At 37.7% G+C, this 15,736-nt stretch overlaps 1 protein-coding gene across 1 annotated transcript in view; it reads left to right on the forward strand.

The window, feature by feature from the left end:
- The first annotated feature begins 848 nt into the window (after positions 1-848).
- The window catches only part of ICOS (inducible T-cell co-stimulator), a 22,559-nt gene continuing 7,671 nt past the window's right edge, over positions 849-15,736 (forward strand). The window contains exon 1 of the mRNA XM_015561097.1: positions 849-906. Within this exon, the coding sequence (XP_015416583.1) occupies positions 849-906 (58 nt within the window). The remainder of the gene's footprint in view (positions 907-15,736) is intronic.

A 15,736-nucleotide genomic window follows, 5' to 3' on the forward strand; every position in this document is an offset into this window, starting at 1 on the left:
CATATAAATACTCTTATTTATATTATTATTGCTGCTGTTATTGTTTACGCTATCTCCCTACAGGGACAGAGAAATCGTGGGTAGGCTTTTCCATTTTCTTGCTTTCATCTGAGGTTGTAAATGTGGAGTCTCTGGTTTCTACAGACTCCTTTGTAAAATGCAGAGCAGGGCTTATGTTGGATTAAAACTGACTCCATCACTTGGAAAACGACAATTAACAGTGAATGCCATGTAAATATTGTTTCTCAGCTTACTAGGTTACTCTTCTTTCAGATATCTTCATTGCAATTTCTGTAATATCATTTATTTCTTGTCCTATTTCAAACTCTCAGGCAAACAGAAGACAGAAATGTGTCAAAATATGTTATGCATCATGTGGCTATTTTTAGATTCTGCTATTCCAATAACTAATTTTCAGAAAAGTAGGGTGGTTCTGAAAAGAATAGGCATTGTCTCTGTCACTTGTTTTATTGGAACCACAATGAGGGTAGACTTTTCCTGTGTCGTCAAAATCCTAAATAATCCATGAGTTACGCTTAGTTCCCAGTAGCAATAATTCCTCTCCTACAGCCACTGCCATCAATTAAAAGTCACATCCTTGCCTAGGGAGCTGGGTGGGGGAGGAGGGGTGGGGTCATTGGAGGGAAGGAGGGGGGGCATTTTAATACTTTCAACAATAAAGATAAACTTAAAAAAAGTCACATCCTTGCCTTGATGGCAAGTGTGACATTGCATCAACCCCCACAAAGCCACTTCCTTTCCAGCAAGTAGAAAACATCTAGGAACATGAATTTTGCTGTTATTTTTTTCAGCTCTGTAGAAGAGGATTCTATCTGTTCTTGGCAAAGATGAAGTCGGACCTTTGGTATTTCTTTCTCTTCTGCTTCCAGGTTGAAGTTCTAACAGGTAAGTGGTCTATTGAATATTTCTTATTATGTTATAACTTAATAAGTGACAGTAGGAAAAATCAAAGGTAGAAAATTTACGCATCAAATAGAAAATTTTTTTTTTTTGAAAGTAAGAACAATTGCAGAAGGGCCCAAGTACGTGGATGGCTAAGGGCATTTGTCACTCATGTCACTGTTGATGACACTGAGTTTGTACTGCTTCCTTTGATATTATGTTTTAAGATAAAGAAAAAGGTTTCATCAGTCCATTAAAATTTTAAATTACCTGCTTGGAGTTACCTTTTAGTGGATAAAGTAGAAGCGTGGCCTACTGTTCTCAGAGAAAGATGAAAGGCAGAATGACTTGTGTCAACGGAATGAAAATGAAAAGTCCTGACATTGGGCTGGGAATTATTTCTGAAGGAGAAAATGAAATGGAAGGACTTTGAGAATAGGATTTTGCTTTTAATCTTATCTGGGTGGTCTATTGTTAGAAATGCCCAGGCCTTCACAGAGCTTTCTCAACACAAAGTGTCAGAGTCCCTCTAAAAGGCCAAGGAGTAGTGGATGATGTAAAAACACACCCCAGGCCTTGTAGACATTAAAAAAATAATAGTTCTGAAGTCCTCAATTCTTTCTATCAGGTGGCACATGTCAGACTCTATTTAAACAATTTAAATAATACTATCTACTAAATTGGACTAATATATGTGTTTCTACTGCTTCTTACCCTCTAGATTTTATTTAGTATTACATTTATTTTATCCTTAACTCTGAGCCATGTTTTTGAGGCTGGGAAAAGAAAAGTGAAATTATATTAAGTTGGGGAGTTCCATTAACACTAAAAGTGAAATCACCACTTTTAGTAGGTATAATCTTATCTAGAAATAATAAATTTTTTTAGTGGTGCAAAAAATACACTAATTTTTTTCCAAAAATAACCCCCCCCCCCCCAAAGTAGATTGGTCATATGTTTGATCTTGCAGTGGCTCAAGGTGGCTCAAATGCTCTTGTAAAGAAGAATGAGGAAATAGGATCTACTTATAAGTCCCAAGGGCAGTTTGGGACAACTTGCTTGTCTAACTGTGGCTTTTTTACAACCCAATAGAACCCTTTAGTGACATAAACAACAAACAAATAGCTTCAGAATTAATATTCATTCACTTACTCATCAATTTATTCATACTGCACCAAACACTTGCTATGCAGGAGGTACTATTCTAGCTGCTGTACATACAATGATGAGCAAAGCTAGGTCAGTCCCTGCTCTCATGAAGCTAAATAAATGGTTGGGAGAAAGGCATTAATCATATAATCCCATGAATGAATGATAATTACTGGTAGAACTCAGTTCCATCATAGAATATAATAAAGAAGCCTATTTAGACTGGGTGGGTGTGGAGGTGGTGTTGGGGAGTGTGGTTCATTGAAGTCTTCTGTGTGAAAGTGGCACTTAAAACTGATATTTGAAGGACAAGTAGGAGTAAATGGGGAGAATGGTATGAGGGTTGGGAGGAACATTCCATTCCATGACGAGAGTAAGTGTGAAGGACCCGTGGCAGGAGGGAGGAAGGTAAGCCCAGGGAACCAGAAGAAGGCACTGTGCCTGAGTACAGAGAAGGAAGGCATGGGGGATGATGCAAGATGAGGTGGGGAAGGAAAGCAGAATCCCAACATTGTTGTCTACAGGAAGAACTAACTCGCACATTTTAGGTCTATGAAATTTTGCAAGACTTTTCCTGCACTGGACACTAAAAACAAATAAATAAAAGAACTTAAATTTTTTTTAAAGCCACATAGGGAAACATGTCAAATGTGTTTTTGTCCTTTGGCAAGGCTGTGGGAGCCTTAAAATGTCACAGTAGTAAATAACTTATTACTTTTTGACAAAATCTTCTTTCTGTTGGAACAATGCATTCTATTGTGCATATGTGTGTACTAGTAGATGAATACAAATGGAAGGCTTCTATCTCCTGGAGTTACCTCCATATGCTGATGATGACTATTTTTTTTTTTTTTTAGTTCAATGTGGAGACTTGAAACTTGAATGTCCCTTCTAGTTTGTTTTTATCTATACTACTAAAAGGCTAATACGTTAATTAGACTGGAAATCTTCCTGACGTCCTTCCAGACAAAGCCACAGTGGCGGGGGACAAGGCAGAGGTGGTTAGGGGTGATCAGGCAGGAAGGCGAGTGGTTAGGAGCCAGTGGTCCCAGATTGAAAGAGGGATCCTGGATTGGAGAGGGTAGGGATCCTCCCCCTCTTCTCTCTCTCCCCTCCCCCCCATGCACGAATTTATTTTTGACCTTCTAGTCAAAAATAAAAAGAGGAAGACAGACTCAAGAGTTTTGATCCCGTCAACCACAAGTTCTAATAGAATCTTTTGTTTGTCTGAGCCATGTTGACATAGACATGGGACTTTCAATAATCAATTAAAGAGCATTTAAATGTAACATTTTTGAATTTGAGAAGTCAAACTTTTAGCAGACAACACTTATATTCTCCTTGGGCTCAGCACCAAAAAAAATCCTTTTATGAAAGATTCAACAATGCCACCATCACCAACATCTCTACTGCACTCACAATTAAAACTCTTTTCATTTTGTACTATATAGGTCTAATGCAAAAATCTCATAGTAGTATCTGTTTGCACGTATTTAAATATGATGAAAGTTTCTTGTATATGTGAATTCATATTTTTACATTTCTACAGGCAGGAAAGTGACAGAATAATCATTAAGAATTTAAACCCCGTTAGAGCAAAGATCCAGACTTTGTTGCAGATTCAATGCGTTAAGCACATATAATTTCATATCTAAGAAATGACAATCACAACATACATGTGACACCAATGTGATGACTTTAAGTGTTTGGGACAATTATATACCCAATATATCCTGAAGGAAAAATACATATCTGAAAATACCTTCCAAATCTAGCCTAATGCATTAAGTGGCTCTTTAAGAGTGTGGACTCTGGTTTCAGATTATTTAGGTCCAAATTATGGCTTTACCATATATTGACTCTATAACCGTGGGCCAGTAATTTAAAACCACAGTTTCTTCATCTGTAAAACAAGGAAAAAAATAGACAATCTGACTGAAAAGGTTGTTATGAACAACAAATGACATACTGTGTGCAATGCATTTAACACAGTACTCCATACATAAGAAGCACTCCATGCTAATAAGTTATTGGTATTATTTTTGGAAGCTTTTGAAAGCTTAGATATTTATATAACTTCTAGACCTATTGGGCTTCAGAGAGTTGGCTGGGAATCACTCAGTACTGAAACCAGGAAAGTCGGTGTTTGTGCTACCTGTCACTAACAGAACCAGTAAGTAGAGACAAGGTTGAATCCTTCTGGCGCTTTATTCAGGTGGCCAGCGATCTGAGAAGATGGCGTGCTATACACCCTAAACCCTGTCTCCCAGCTCATCTCAAGCTGACCCTTTTTATGAGAAGAAAAAAGTAGGTAAAGGATTTGGAATTCAGGAAAACAATTGGTAAAGGGTTTGGAATTCAGGGAAAATGACTAATCAGATAAAAGCTGCAATCTGGTGGTTTTCCGAGCATCCCTTCATCTGACGACTGTTGATTATCTGTGTCTGGGGAGCTGATGTTCTCTCCCTGGAGCACAATGACTCAGATACCGTCTTGGTCCCTCACAGTCCTCCTGGGGCACAAAGGAGGAATTGCTTGCGGGCCTCCTGAAGTCAGGGCAAGTCCAGCCATCCATTCCAGTCCCTGGAACAATAGCTTTCTACATGCATTAATTACCAGGCCCATTAACTATATAAATAAAGCTAAGATTTTTAAATTCTTGAGTTCCCTATCATTATGAGTCTTTGTCTTTGGACTGGGAAACAAGCGTCCTCTGATATCCAGTAAATAGGATCTCTTGCCCTGCCTTTCTTGCTCTTCTCAGCCTGTTGCAGGACAGTTACCAACCATGCTTACCCTCTATACTTTTCTATGTACAGTAGGTCTTCAGGTTACCTCGGAGATCCGTTCCTACCGCGCGACGTAACGCGATTTTTGCCATAAGTTGGAACCCACCTACTTAAGCACCTATGTCACTCACGTGGAGCACATACACAGCAGTAATGAAGTGAAACAGTAAACAAATTTAAAAGAAAGATAACAATTCTGACCTTTACTTGTGGTGGAGAGCATTATGCTAAGTGAAATAAGCCAGTCAATGAAGGAAAAATACCACATGATCTCACTCCAGAATAAAAAAAAAACAGAATAAAAAAAACATAAAGCACATATGTACATACGTTGAAATGATGGAACTTTTTTTTTTTTGATAAATAAATGGGAGATGGCGACATAATCACGGTACGTCGAGTCCGACATAACCCAAGGACTGTCTGTACTTATTCATTTAACATTATTGAGCTTCTAATATGTTCCAGGTCCTGGGGTTATTTTGGGGACCATGATGCAGTCCTTATTCTTTCATTAAAAATATTTTTTCATTGATTTCAGAGAAGAAGGGAGAGGGAGAGAGAGAGAGAAGCATCACGATCAGAGAGAATCATTGATCAGCTGCCTCTTGCACGCCCCCTATTGGGGATCAAGCAAGCCTGAATCCATGGCCTGTGTCCTGAGGGGGAGTCAAACAGTGACCTCCTGTTTCATAGGTTGACCCTCAACACTGAGAAACACTGGCAGGGCAGCAGTCCTTATTCTTGTGAAGCTCATATTAAATGAGAAAGATGGGCAAAATAATTATGCTCTAAACATATATGAATTATAAGTATATTGGTTTAAGTAAAATATTATTGAGAGAATGGAAATAGGAGTTGTTATTTTTGGGGGTGTGTGTGTCTCAGGTACCAATTCAAAATAGTTCTTAAAGAATGAATAAGGGTTTCTAGGCAGATAAAGGGGTAATAGGATATTCTAGTCTATGGAAATGGAAGTAACAATGTAAAAAGAATGGCCAAAAATTTTGGTATGACTTGAATATACTGTCTGAGATTGTCAAAGGATTTTGTGTCATGGCAAAAATTTTTGACTATTTTTACCTCATAAGCAACAATGTAATAGAACCTTTTAAGCTGGGGAATGAAATGCTTTTTGGAAATACAATTTTGGGAGCAACCTGGAGGAGGGACTCAGAGGGGAGAGACTGCTATTGATAAAGACAGTCAAGAAAATGCTTTCACAGATGAGGGAAGACACTGAAAGATCTGAATTGGCAATTGGAGGGGAGGTAAACAATGGAATTCATAGGCATCCTTGAGCTGTGGTGACCAATTGGATCAGGAGAGTCAGAGGGGGAGAAATAGGACGACTCTGAGATTCTGAGAGTTGGACAATGACTCCTTCAAAGAATGAGGTTTTGGTTTGTGAGTGGATATTGAATTCAGTTTGGAAATGCTAATTTTGGTGTGTCAGGGGATTTCCAGGTCGAGATGTTGAAAGGAAATTGGAAGTATTCCCTGAAGCCAAGGGGAGGGTGGACTTGAGAGAAAGGTGTGAGTCACCGGAGCCTTAAATGTAAACAAGTTCACCCGGTGAACACCTTGTCTGTGTGCCCTAAGGGCTTTGCACAACAGTTGAAAAATGGGAAGTATGCGGATTTTCATGAGTACTGATAAAATCCTCTCTCCCTCTCCCTGGAAGAGAGTTGGGTCTATTTTAATCTCATGTGATTTTCCTAGGAGGACAATTTCAAATCAATGGCAATGAAATAACTAAAGAAGTAACTTGTTTGCAAATTAATTACTTAGTGAGTATTTGCTGCAGAGTTTTATATCACCTCTGGGATTTTTCAATTTTCTTGAAGAAAATCGGTTTTTACTAGAAGAAAATTAATCTTTCATTTAACTTAGAGGACAAAGCTTGTTTTATTACCCAGTACAAAGTTCCTTGGAGAGTATGGAGCATATCGACAATTCACATGTTCCGTGTGTGTGTGTGTGTGTGTGTGTGTGTGTGTGTATGCTTTTTTATTTTTTATTTTACATTTTCTCCTTTTCCACATTTTTGGCCTTTTCCCTTGTTAATGTTAAGTGTTTGGAGTGGGCTTATTTTGCCTACTCTTCCTATTGATTTCAATCACGTATGGGTGCCTTTGAACAATAATACAAATATAGAAATGATGTATGTATTACATTTTTAGCTAGTAGACTCATAAGAAATGACAATGCTTTTATGAAGGGTGAAAAAAGTGGTAGAAAGCACATTTTTAGAATTTCTTAGTAAAAGATCAAATGTTACAGAAACCTAAAATAATCATTGCAATTTGTAGAACTTGCCTCTATGTCACATTCCTGTGCTGTGTGCAGCTAAAGCTTATCATGGTTTGATTACAGAAAATGTGTTTAATAAGCACTATTAATAATGTGAACTCAGGAGATCTTATCTTTCTATCACCCTGACACCTCTGGGAGGTTTGTGGTTAGAAGTCTGAGTTTAGGAGACCAAAGTCAAATTGCTGATTTGTCTCACATCATTGCATTGTGTGAATTTTCTGAATGTTTTTGTTAAAAGATTTTCAACCAGGGATAGTACAACTGCTTACAAAGAGTCGCGGCAGGATGGGTTCAAACAAGACTGTCTTATACTGAAGAAATGAAAGAGTTTAGATATTAAATGAATCAACTTGCAAATAAACTTTTGGACCATAGGGCAATTCTCAGGGGAATACATTTTTCATCAGAGAATTTTCTTAACAGCTCCCCCAAAAACGAAGATGCAAATGCTTTTATCCTCTGAAAAAAATTGAAAACCTAAAGAAGTCACCTAATATAAAGATTCTGTTTTTTCTCTTGAAAACATTAGTCTATGGATATCAATAGTAATATTATAAAAATCATAGTTAGCAGCAATTAACAGGGTTGAACCTCTTTTGGGAAGATTGTACCCTACAGACATATAGTCAACGTGATCAAGAAGATATAGTATCTGTTCTCTAGAGCAGTGATTTTCAGCTGGTGTGCCGCAAGAATTTTTAAAACTTGCAATACCTGACTATTTATTTAGTCAGGGACATTAAACTCTTCCCCTTAGATTTTGAAATAAAAATAAATGACAACAGCCAACACAACAGTAGCCATCTGGTGTGAATGAGTCAAAATTAAACTTTTTTTTGTCAGATTGGCAAAAAATGTATCTTTTGGGGTGCCACAGAATTTTAATAATTAGTTTATGTGTGCCATGAAATGAAAAAGGTTGAGAATCACTGCTCTATGGTATTTATAATCTGAGAATACCAACAAGAAGTAAACAGATACAGTATCAACACAAAAACTAAGACTTAATAACCAGATTTTAAGACTCATTACCAGGATTCAAGAGAACATATTCCTATTTGTATTTTTAATAATGTATTAAATGCTAAAAGACATAGCATGGTGATTGTATCACAAATCACTCACGTGCTGTGGTTAGGAAACATCTAGGTGTGTTAGAATACTCATTGGTCCCAGAACTCCTGTACATTGGACAAATATAATGACTGTGCACTCTGGCGGTCCTGATAACCAACCAGATTTAAACCTGACCTTCCCTCACATAAAAGAGCCAAGAAAATCATTAATCATTTAAATATGTCTTTATGAACTTGGGAGATACAGGTAAAGAACCTGTTTCTTTGAAGCTCAAACAGATAATTTACATTAGAATATGATATCCTTGTTGAAGAGGTGTCTTTTATGCTTGATTGTATATTTGCATGTTCTTGTTTCCAGAAGAAAGGCAACATGGTATAGCTAACCTTGGGATCATATCCCACTAATGAGCTATAATCCTGGGCAAAATGATCCTTTTTTTGGTTCCAGTTTAGCTTGATAAATGTAAATGTAAAATGAAAGGCTTAACTGGATCATTTCTAAGAGCCCATTGGTTCTTACATTCTATAGTCAATGCTTCATCTCCCAGATTTATAAATATCTACATATTTATCCATCCATCCATCCATCCATCCATCCATCCATCCATCCATCCATCCTTCCATCCATCCAAGAGGTATTTCCTGTGATCTACTACATACCAGGTACTATTACAGAAACTTGGGATGTATCTCTATAATAAGATGAGCAAGACCCCTGATTTTAAAGATTACATTATGGGGGGGGGGTAACTATACAATAAACAAGTAATCAAATAAACCAGATAATTTCAGATAATGATAAATAATTCATCTCTGGTAATATGCTATAAAATGACTTGGGGTGTGTTTTGGATTGAGTGGTCAATGGTTGCTGGAGAAGTAAGAAGCATATGAAGATCAGAGAGAACATTCCAGGCAAAGAAACAATAATTTCAAAGCCCTAGGGACCAGCTTCTTGTGTTTGAGGACTAGGAAAAAGAGCACTGTAACTACAATTCAGAGAAATAGAGTGGGTCATGCATGCCATTGAAACCAAGGTAAGGAGTTAGATTTTATTCTAAGTGAAATGGGAAGGCCCTACATGTTTGACAGGCAGGGCAATGGCACTATCCAGTTGTGTGTGTTAAAAAATCATGGTTTCCTTGAGGAAAATGAATGGTACATGGGAAAGGGTGAGAGCAGAGAGTTAGGAAGCTCTTGTAGTCCCAGAGAGAGAGATGATGCTGGTTTGGACAGTTGTAGTTTAGATGGAGGAGAAGTGAATACATTCTACTGGGCATAAAACAGGAAGTTAAACTTTCTTCCTGTAGACAGATTTTTAACAGTGGTGAACACTCAGTCTGTGGTGAACACTCTTCATCTTCATGTGGTTGCCTGCTTCCATAAACCTTTCCTTGGTTGTTGCCAGTGACACTCCCACCTTAAATTAAACCCCAAATATTTCATGCACCCAAGAAGTTATGTGACCTTATAGACAAATAATTTAAACTGCCCAAGCCATCAGTTGTCTGTACATGGAAGAATCAGACTTGATATATGATTTCTAAGTTTACCAGGTCACATTGCATATGATACTGGGTAGAGGTTGATGTTACAGTAAATATGTATAAGAATGTGGGGATGTTTACTGGTATAAGGGTGTCTGAAACATGGACAAGCAATGTATGTAAGAATGTATGGGTATTTGAGATGGATATGGTATGTTAAGGAGAATGAGGAGCGTGTGGGAGAGGACATTTTGAAGGATGACTTTATATTAAGAGTTGGTATCTGGAGAAAATTTAAGCATGGGAGAAAAGAACAAAGGGCAAGATGAAAGAGGTTGGAGAAGGGGACACTTGCAATTTTTAATTATTGATGTGGCAGAGGAACTGATCAAGCAGATTTGACCCCCAAGCACTGGCTATAAAAATGGTGGTTGAATATTAGCCTTGGTGATAAAAACATTCAGGGAGGATGAAGAAAAGATTCTAGATATTTCTCTTGTTGTATAAAGTAATATACAGATTTTCCTTAAAGTGTCTGTCTATCCATTAAATGCTTCAGTCATAGTTTCAGGTATAACCTCCTTTTGATACTGTTTTTCAAATGTCACCAAAGACTAAGGAGAATTGGTGATTAGGTATTTGAGCATATCTGTTCTATAGATGCCAGAATAATTATGAAGCAATCCATTAAATGCCATACCTAGTTTCTTCAGTTGAAATCATTCAAATTACAAACAGATTTGCCAAGTGGTTTTCCAGATGGAGAACTTAAGCATTGAGTATGTAGAAACTAAGTCAGGCTTTTTATCACTACATCTATATATATAAAAGCCTAAGTGACCGTCTGATCATTTGACCATCCGACCGGTAGCTATGATGCGCACTGACTACCAAGGGGCAGAAGCTCAATGCAGGAACTGCCAAGATGTGGTGACCTGGCAGCTGCAGTTCTTGGGTGACGTGCCTGGAACCAGAGAGAAGGAAACCCAATTCCCAGGTGTGTCACCCTCTTGCAATCTGGGACCCCACGGGGGCTGTTGGAGAGCTGGTTTCCGCCTGATCCCCACAAGCCAGGGTGAGGGACCCCACCAGTGAATGAATTCATGCACTGGGCCTCTAGTTTGATAATAAAAAGGTGACTAGGTAATTTTTACATAAATTATGATAAAATAAAAAATTAAGCAGGTCCAGTAGAAATGACACTTAGGAGGGAATCTCCAGTTACTCCTCTGATGTCAATGGCACAAACCATTGGCCGTGTCACCCAAGAAAACTTGAGGTAGTCTTCCTAGCCCTGCCAAAATACTTTTCATTTTTCCTAACTCCCTGAAATAGCCCACTAAGATGCTGGGACAGAGAGGGGATTATAGGAACATGGTTTCTTCTCTGGAAGACCCAACAGCAAAGAAATAGCTTTCTTGCAGTCTCAGATGGTATGTTCTGATCCTAGATCCATGGTGACTAAGGGTTAGAAAGAACTTTAAGATGTTTCGGTCTCACTGCCTAACCCTAACTGTAACCATGAACCTAACCCTTTCACAGATGAAGAGACTGAAGTCAATAGGGGTACTCTAGTCACAGAGGCTTGCTAATGCCAGGGACTGAATTTGCCTCTGGTTTCCTTGGGAACCACTGAATTGAACTTCTTCCTTCTTGTATCACCAACCATTTTGTGTGTTCATAAAAGGGGAAAAAATTGATGACAAAAATCATCTTCAGAAATAGAGAGCAATGCATTTATGTCTGTTTGTACACACAGTGGCTGCAGAAACATTTAGTCCAAGATGTCTTTGTGGTTTACTTACTGCTGTTATAAAGTCCTTGGGAAATTTACTTTGATTATTTCTAAAGGAACTGAGAACCAGCCCACTGATTTTATCTTCTACAGCAGACAGTAGAGACATAAGCTTCAAAACAATAGCAGCAACATAATTTACTCAGACAAATAAGTCCCCAAGCAAAACAACTTTCATTTTTATATAATACAGACTTCATCTCTACTCATGCTATTGGTTTTTTTCCCATTTGCTTATATTATCCCCTCTATTTTTAAAATGAAATAAGCATTGTTTTTATATACTTTAAAAAATTTAATTCTAGAACAGAACATCTATAAAGAAATGTGAGCAAACATAAATGTCTTATTGATGAGTAAGTTATAAAGCATACTACCTCATTTCTACAATCACTACAGGTCAAGAAATACAACATTGTCTGCACATAGAAGTCTTCCATGCCTGTATTTTCCTTCCTGGTTTCAACTATTCCAACTCTTCTCCCCTTTTAGACTGAACTTTGTGATATTCACTGAGGTTATATATTCTGTTTCTATCTATTCTTTTAGTCATTATCACTTCACTTATCAAAGTTTCAAGTTACATACACCTTTTACTGTCTTTCTAGACAATGTGTTCTAGGTCAGTGGTCAGCAAACTCATTAGTCAACAGAGCCAAATATCAACAGTACAACGATTGAAATTTCTTTTGAGAGCCAAATTTTTTAAACTTAAACTCTATAGGTAGGTACATTGTTATTAACTTATTAGGTACTCCTAAGCTGGCCTTTGCTAGAAACGTCCTCAATCTGATTGAGGTACTTTTGCTGAGGTCGACCCTTCCAACTCTCCCATCCACACTTGTCATCTGAAACAAGTATACAAGACGAGTGTGGATGCGAGGGTTGGAAGGGGTCGACCTCAGCGAATGCACCTCAAAACAATGTACCTCCCCTCCGCTGCATATCCCACGGCCTGCCTGTGCCGCGTCTCCTGTCGCTGGACAGGTCGACACCTCCCACTTCTTCTAACGCCACTTCTTCAAAATAGACTCGCCCAGGCCAAAAACCGACTTCTGTGCATGGGCCATGAAGTTTCAATCGCACTGTACTTGCGCGCCCACAAGCAAAAATGTGGTATTTTGTGGAAGAGCCACATTCAAGGAGCCAAAGAGTCACATGTGGCTCGCGAGCTGCGGTTTGCCGACCACTGTTCTAGGCTGATAGGTAGTTTCACCACGTTGAAGATATAAGACATAATTTCACTGTATCATGGCTTTTATGGTTGTTGCAACATCACCTGTCAATCTAATAGGTGCTTCTTTGAAGACAATCATTTTTTTTTCTCTCCCTCTTGCTGTTTTTAGGATTTTCATTATGCTAGGTATAGATGTAAGTATTTTGAAAACACCTGCTAGTGATTTGTTGGGATTCTTGAATCTGTGGATTATGACTGCACTGTGAATACATTTTCTAACCTATTTTTTCGGTTTATCAGCTCTCTCATTAGCTTTAATACTCTTAACGTTTCCATTGAGTTTTTAATCTGTGTGGTTTTTGCCAGTGTTAGTTGTTGATTTTTGTTCTATTCAAATTAGTTGATCTTTTTTTGAGTTTTCTGTGCTCTGCAGGTATTATTATAAGTTTGTCTTTTGTTTCCTTAAACATAGTAAGCTCAGTTGTTTTATTTTGTGGGTCTGATAATTCAAATATATAATTGTTTGTGGATTTGTTTTTGTAGTCTGTTGTTCCTGTTATCTTGTTTCCCTTTGTGTCTGATTATTTTTTATGGTGTGTTTGTCATTATATTTAAATATTATTTGTAGATATGATTTGAGGCCTGTAAATTTTTTCCTCCTGGAATAGTTTGCATTTTTACTTTCAAAAGCCTCTGGGTAATAATAATAATCTAAAATCACCTTAAATAAAATGTAAGAATTAAGATAGACCATTGAAGAGATTCAAAGGTGGGTTATAATCTGCATGAGGGCTGGTTTACTTCTGGTTTACCTGTACTCCAAGGATATAACCTTTTGGGATCCCAGCTTATTGAGGAAAGGGTTTTCTACTAGATTTCTCACTTTTCACACTCTGGGAGTTGAAACATGAAAACAAAAGTTTGAATCTTGGAGAACAGCAAATGCTTTCAGAGTAAAGTAGCTCCTAAGTTCTGCCTATCTCTCTGAGTTCTAGTTCTTCAAATTTAACTAGTATCTTCTTCTCTTTTAATAATATTTCAGGACATTTTGTTCAGCATTTTAGTTGTTGGAGTATGGGGTGAGTTTGAATAACCTGGACTGCCATAACTGAAAGCTAGAATACCTGTGTGTATATTCACAAGCAAACCCCAAGTTGAAAATCTATTCCCAAGTAATATGAGAGATATACATTGAAGTCTACAGATATTAAGAAAAATAAGTAACTTGTGGCAAATCTTAAATAAAATTAAGGCAACTGTGATAAATCTTAAATAAAATTAATAAAAAATCTTAAGTAAAATTTTAAATAAAATTTGTGCAAGTAGAGTTGTAGCAAATGAATCCTCCTGTATAATGCTAGTCATATTATAAATTGGAGCAGTTCTTTCAGCATTAGTAGATGCTTTAACAAATTATGATAGATTAACACTATGGCCTTTTATACCATCATTACAAAGGATAATTATGATGACTATGTTAAAATGGAATGTTTATAACATTAAATGATGATGGAGGAAAACAAAATAATATGCTTGCTATATAAAACAAATATGTATCTGGATGAAAAAAAGCAAAAATATTTCAGAATAAAGATAGAGATTTTAAAACAAGTAGAAAACACATGATAATATTTTCCCCAAACAATTTCGGCATAAAAATTTCTCACATTAAAAGAAAAGAAGAAAAAAAGAAAGGCAATGAGCAGTTTGAACTTACCCTATATAATAAAAGGGTAATATGCAAATTGACTGAACGAGGGAATGACAGGTCACTATGATGCACACTGACAACCAGGCGGCAGATGCTCAATACAGAAGCTGCCACCTGGTGGTCAGTGCACTCCCACAGGGGGAGTGCTGCTCAGCCACAAACTGGGCCTAAGCTGTCAGTTCGACATCCCCCGAGGGCTCCCAGACTGTGAAAGAGGGCAGGTCAGGTTGAGTAATCTAATAACTTAAAATCTGTAGCCAGGCCCAAACCATTTCAGTCTCCTCCTTCTGTGATCCCTATGTAGCTCACAAAAACAACCTTGGCTTCCTAGAAGATTAAAATTACTTTTAAAAAAAATGAAACAGCAAGCAAAAATCTAGGGCCTTACTTTTTTTTTTTTTATCAGACTTTAATTTAGTTTTCAATGGATGAGGTTCCGAAAAGACACACATTTCTGTCATTTGAAAATGATGCATCTGTTCTTTTACACTCTAGCAAGAGAGTATAATATCAATGTATGTTTAAATATAATCACTTATTTTTAGTTTAAGCTATTTGTACTTTTAAGAATTTTTTTCTTAACTGCATCATTCCCAAAATCTCTTCCCCAAACTTTCATTGTTTGACGAAGTGCAAATCCTCCCTCAATTTCAATATTAAAAATCATTTCATCAAAGTGGCATTTTCTTATTTAAAAAAATATTTTTATTGCTTTCAGAGTAGCAGGGAGAGGGAGAGAGAGATAGAAACATCACTGATGAGAGAATATCATTGATTGGCTGCCTCCTGCATGCTCCCTACTGGGGATTAAGCCCACTACCTGGGCATGTGCCCTGACTGGGAATCGAACAGCGACCTCCTGGTTTATAGGTCGATGCTCAATCACTGAACCATGCTAGCCAGGAAAAGTGGCATTTTCTGATTCGACAATAGAAATTAGAACCAATATCACCACCTTTATTCAATTAGTAGTCCATTCCTTACACAAATTATGGTGCATTATTACATATTTATTTATTTACCATCTCTTTCCAAAATGGAAACTGCCAAAGGGCAGGAACCATATCTGTTTCATTCATACTCTGTAAATATATTATCTGATATACTGCATATTATATATTCATACTAGAGGCCCGGTGCACAAAAATTTGTGCACTCGGGGAGAAGGTGGGGTCCCTCAGCCTGGCCTGTGCCCTCTCACAGTCTGGGACCCCTTGGAACATAATGCCTTGCTGGCTTAGACCTGCTCCCGGGTGGCAGAGGGCAGGCCCAATCCCTAGGTGCAGCCCCTGGTCGGGCTCAGAGCAGGGCCAATTGGGGAGTTGGGGCG

Source organism: Myotis davidii, unplaced genomic scaffold (assembly GCF_000327345.1).
Source record: "Myotis davidii unplaced genomic scaffold, ASM32734v1 scaffold394, whole genome shotgun sequence".
Taxonomy (NCBI): domain Eukaryota; kingdom Metazoa; phylum Chordata; class Mammalia; order Chiroptera; family Vespertilionidae; genus Myotis; species Myotis davidii.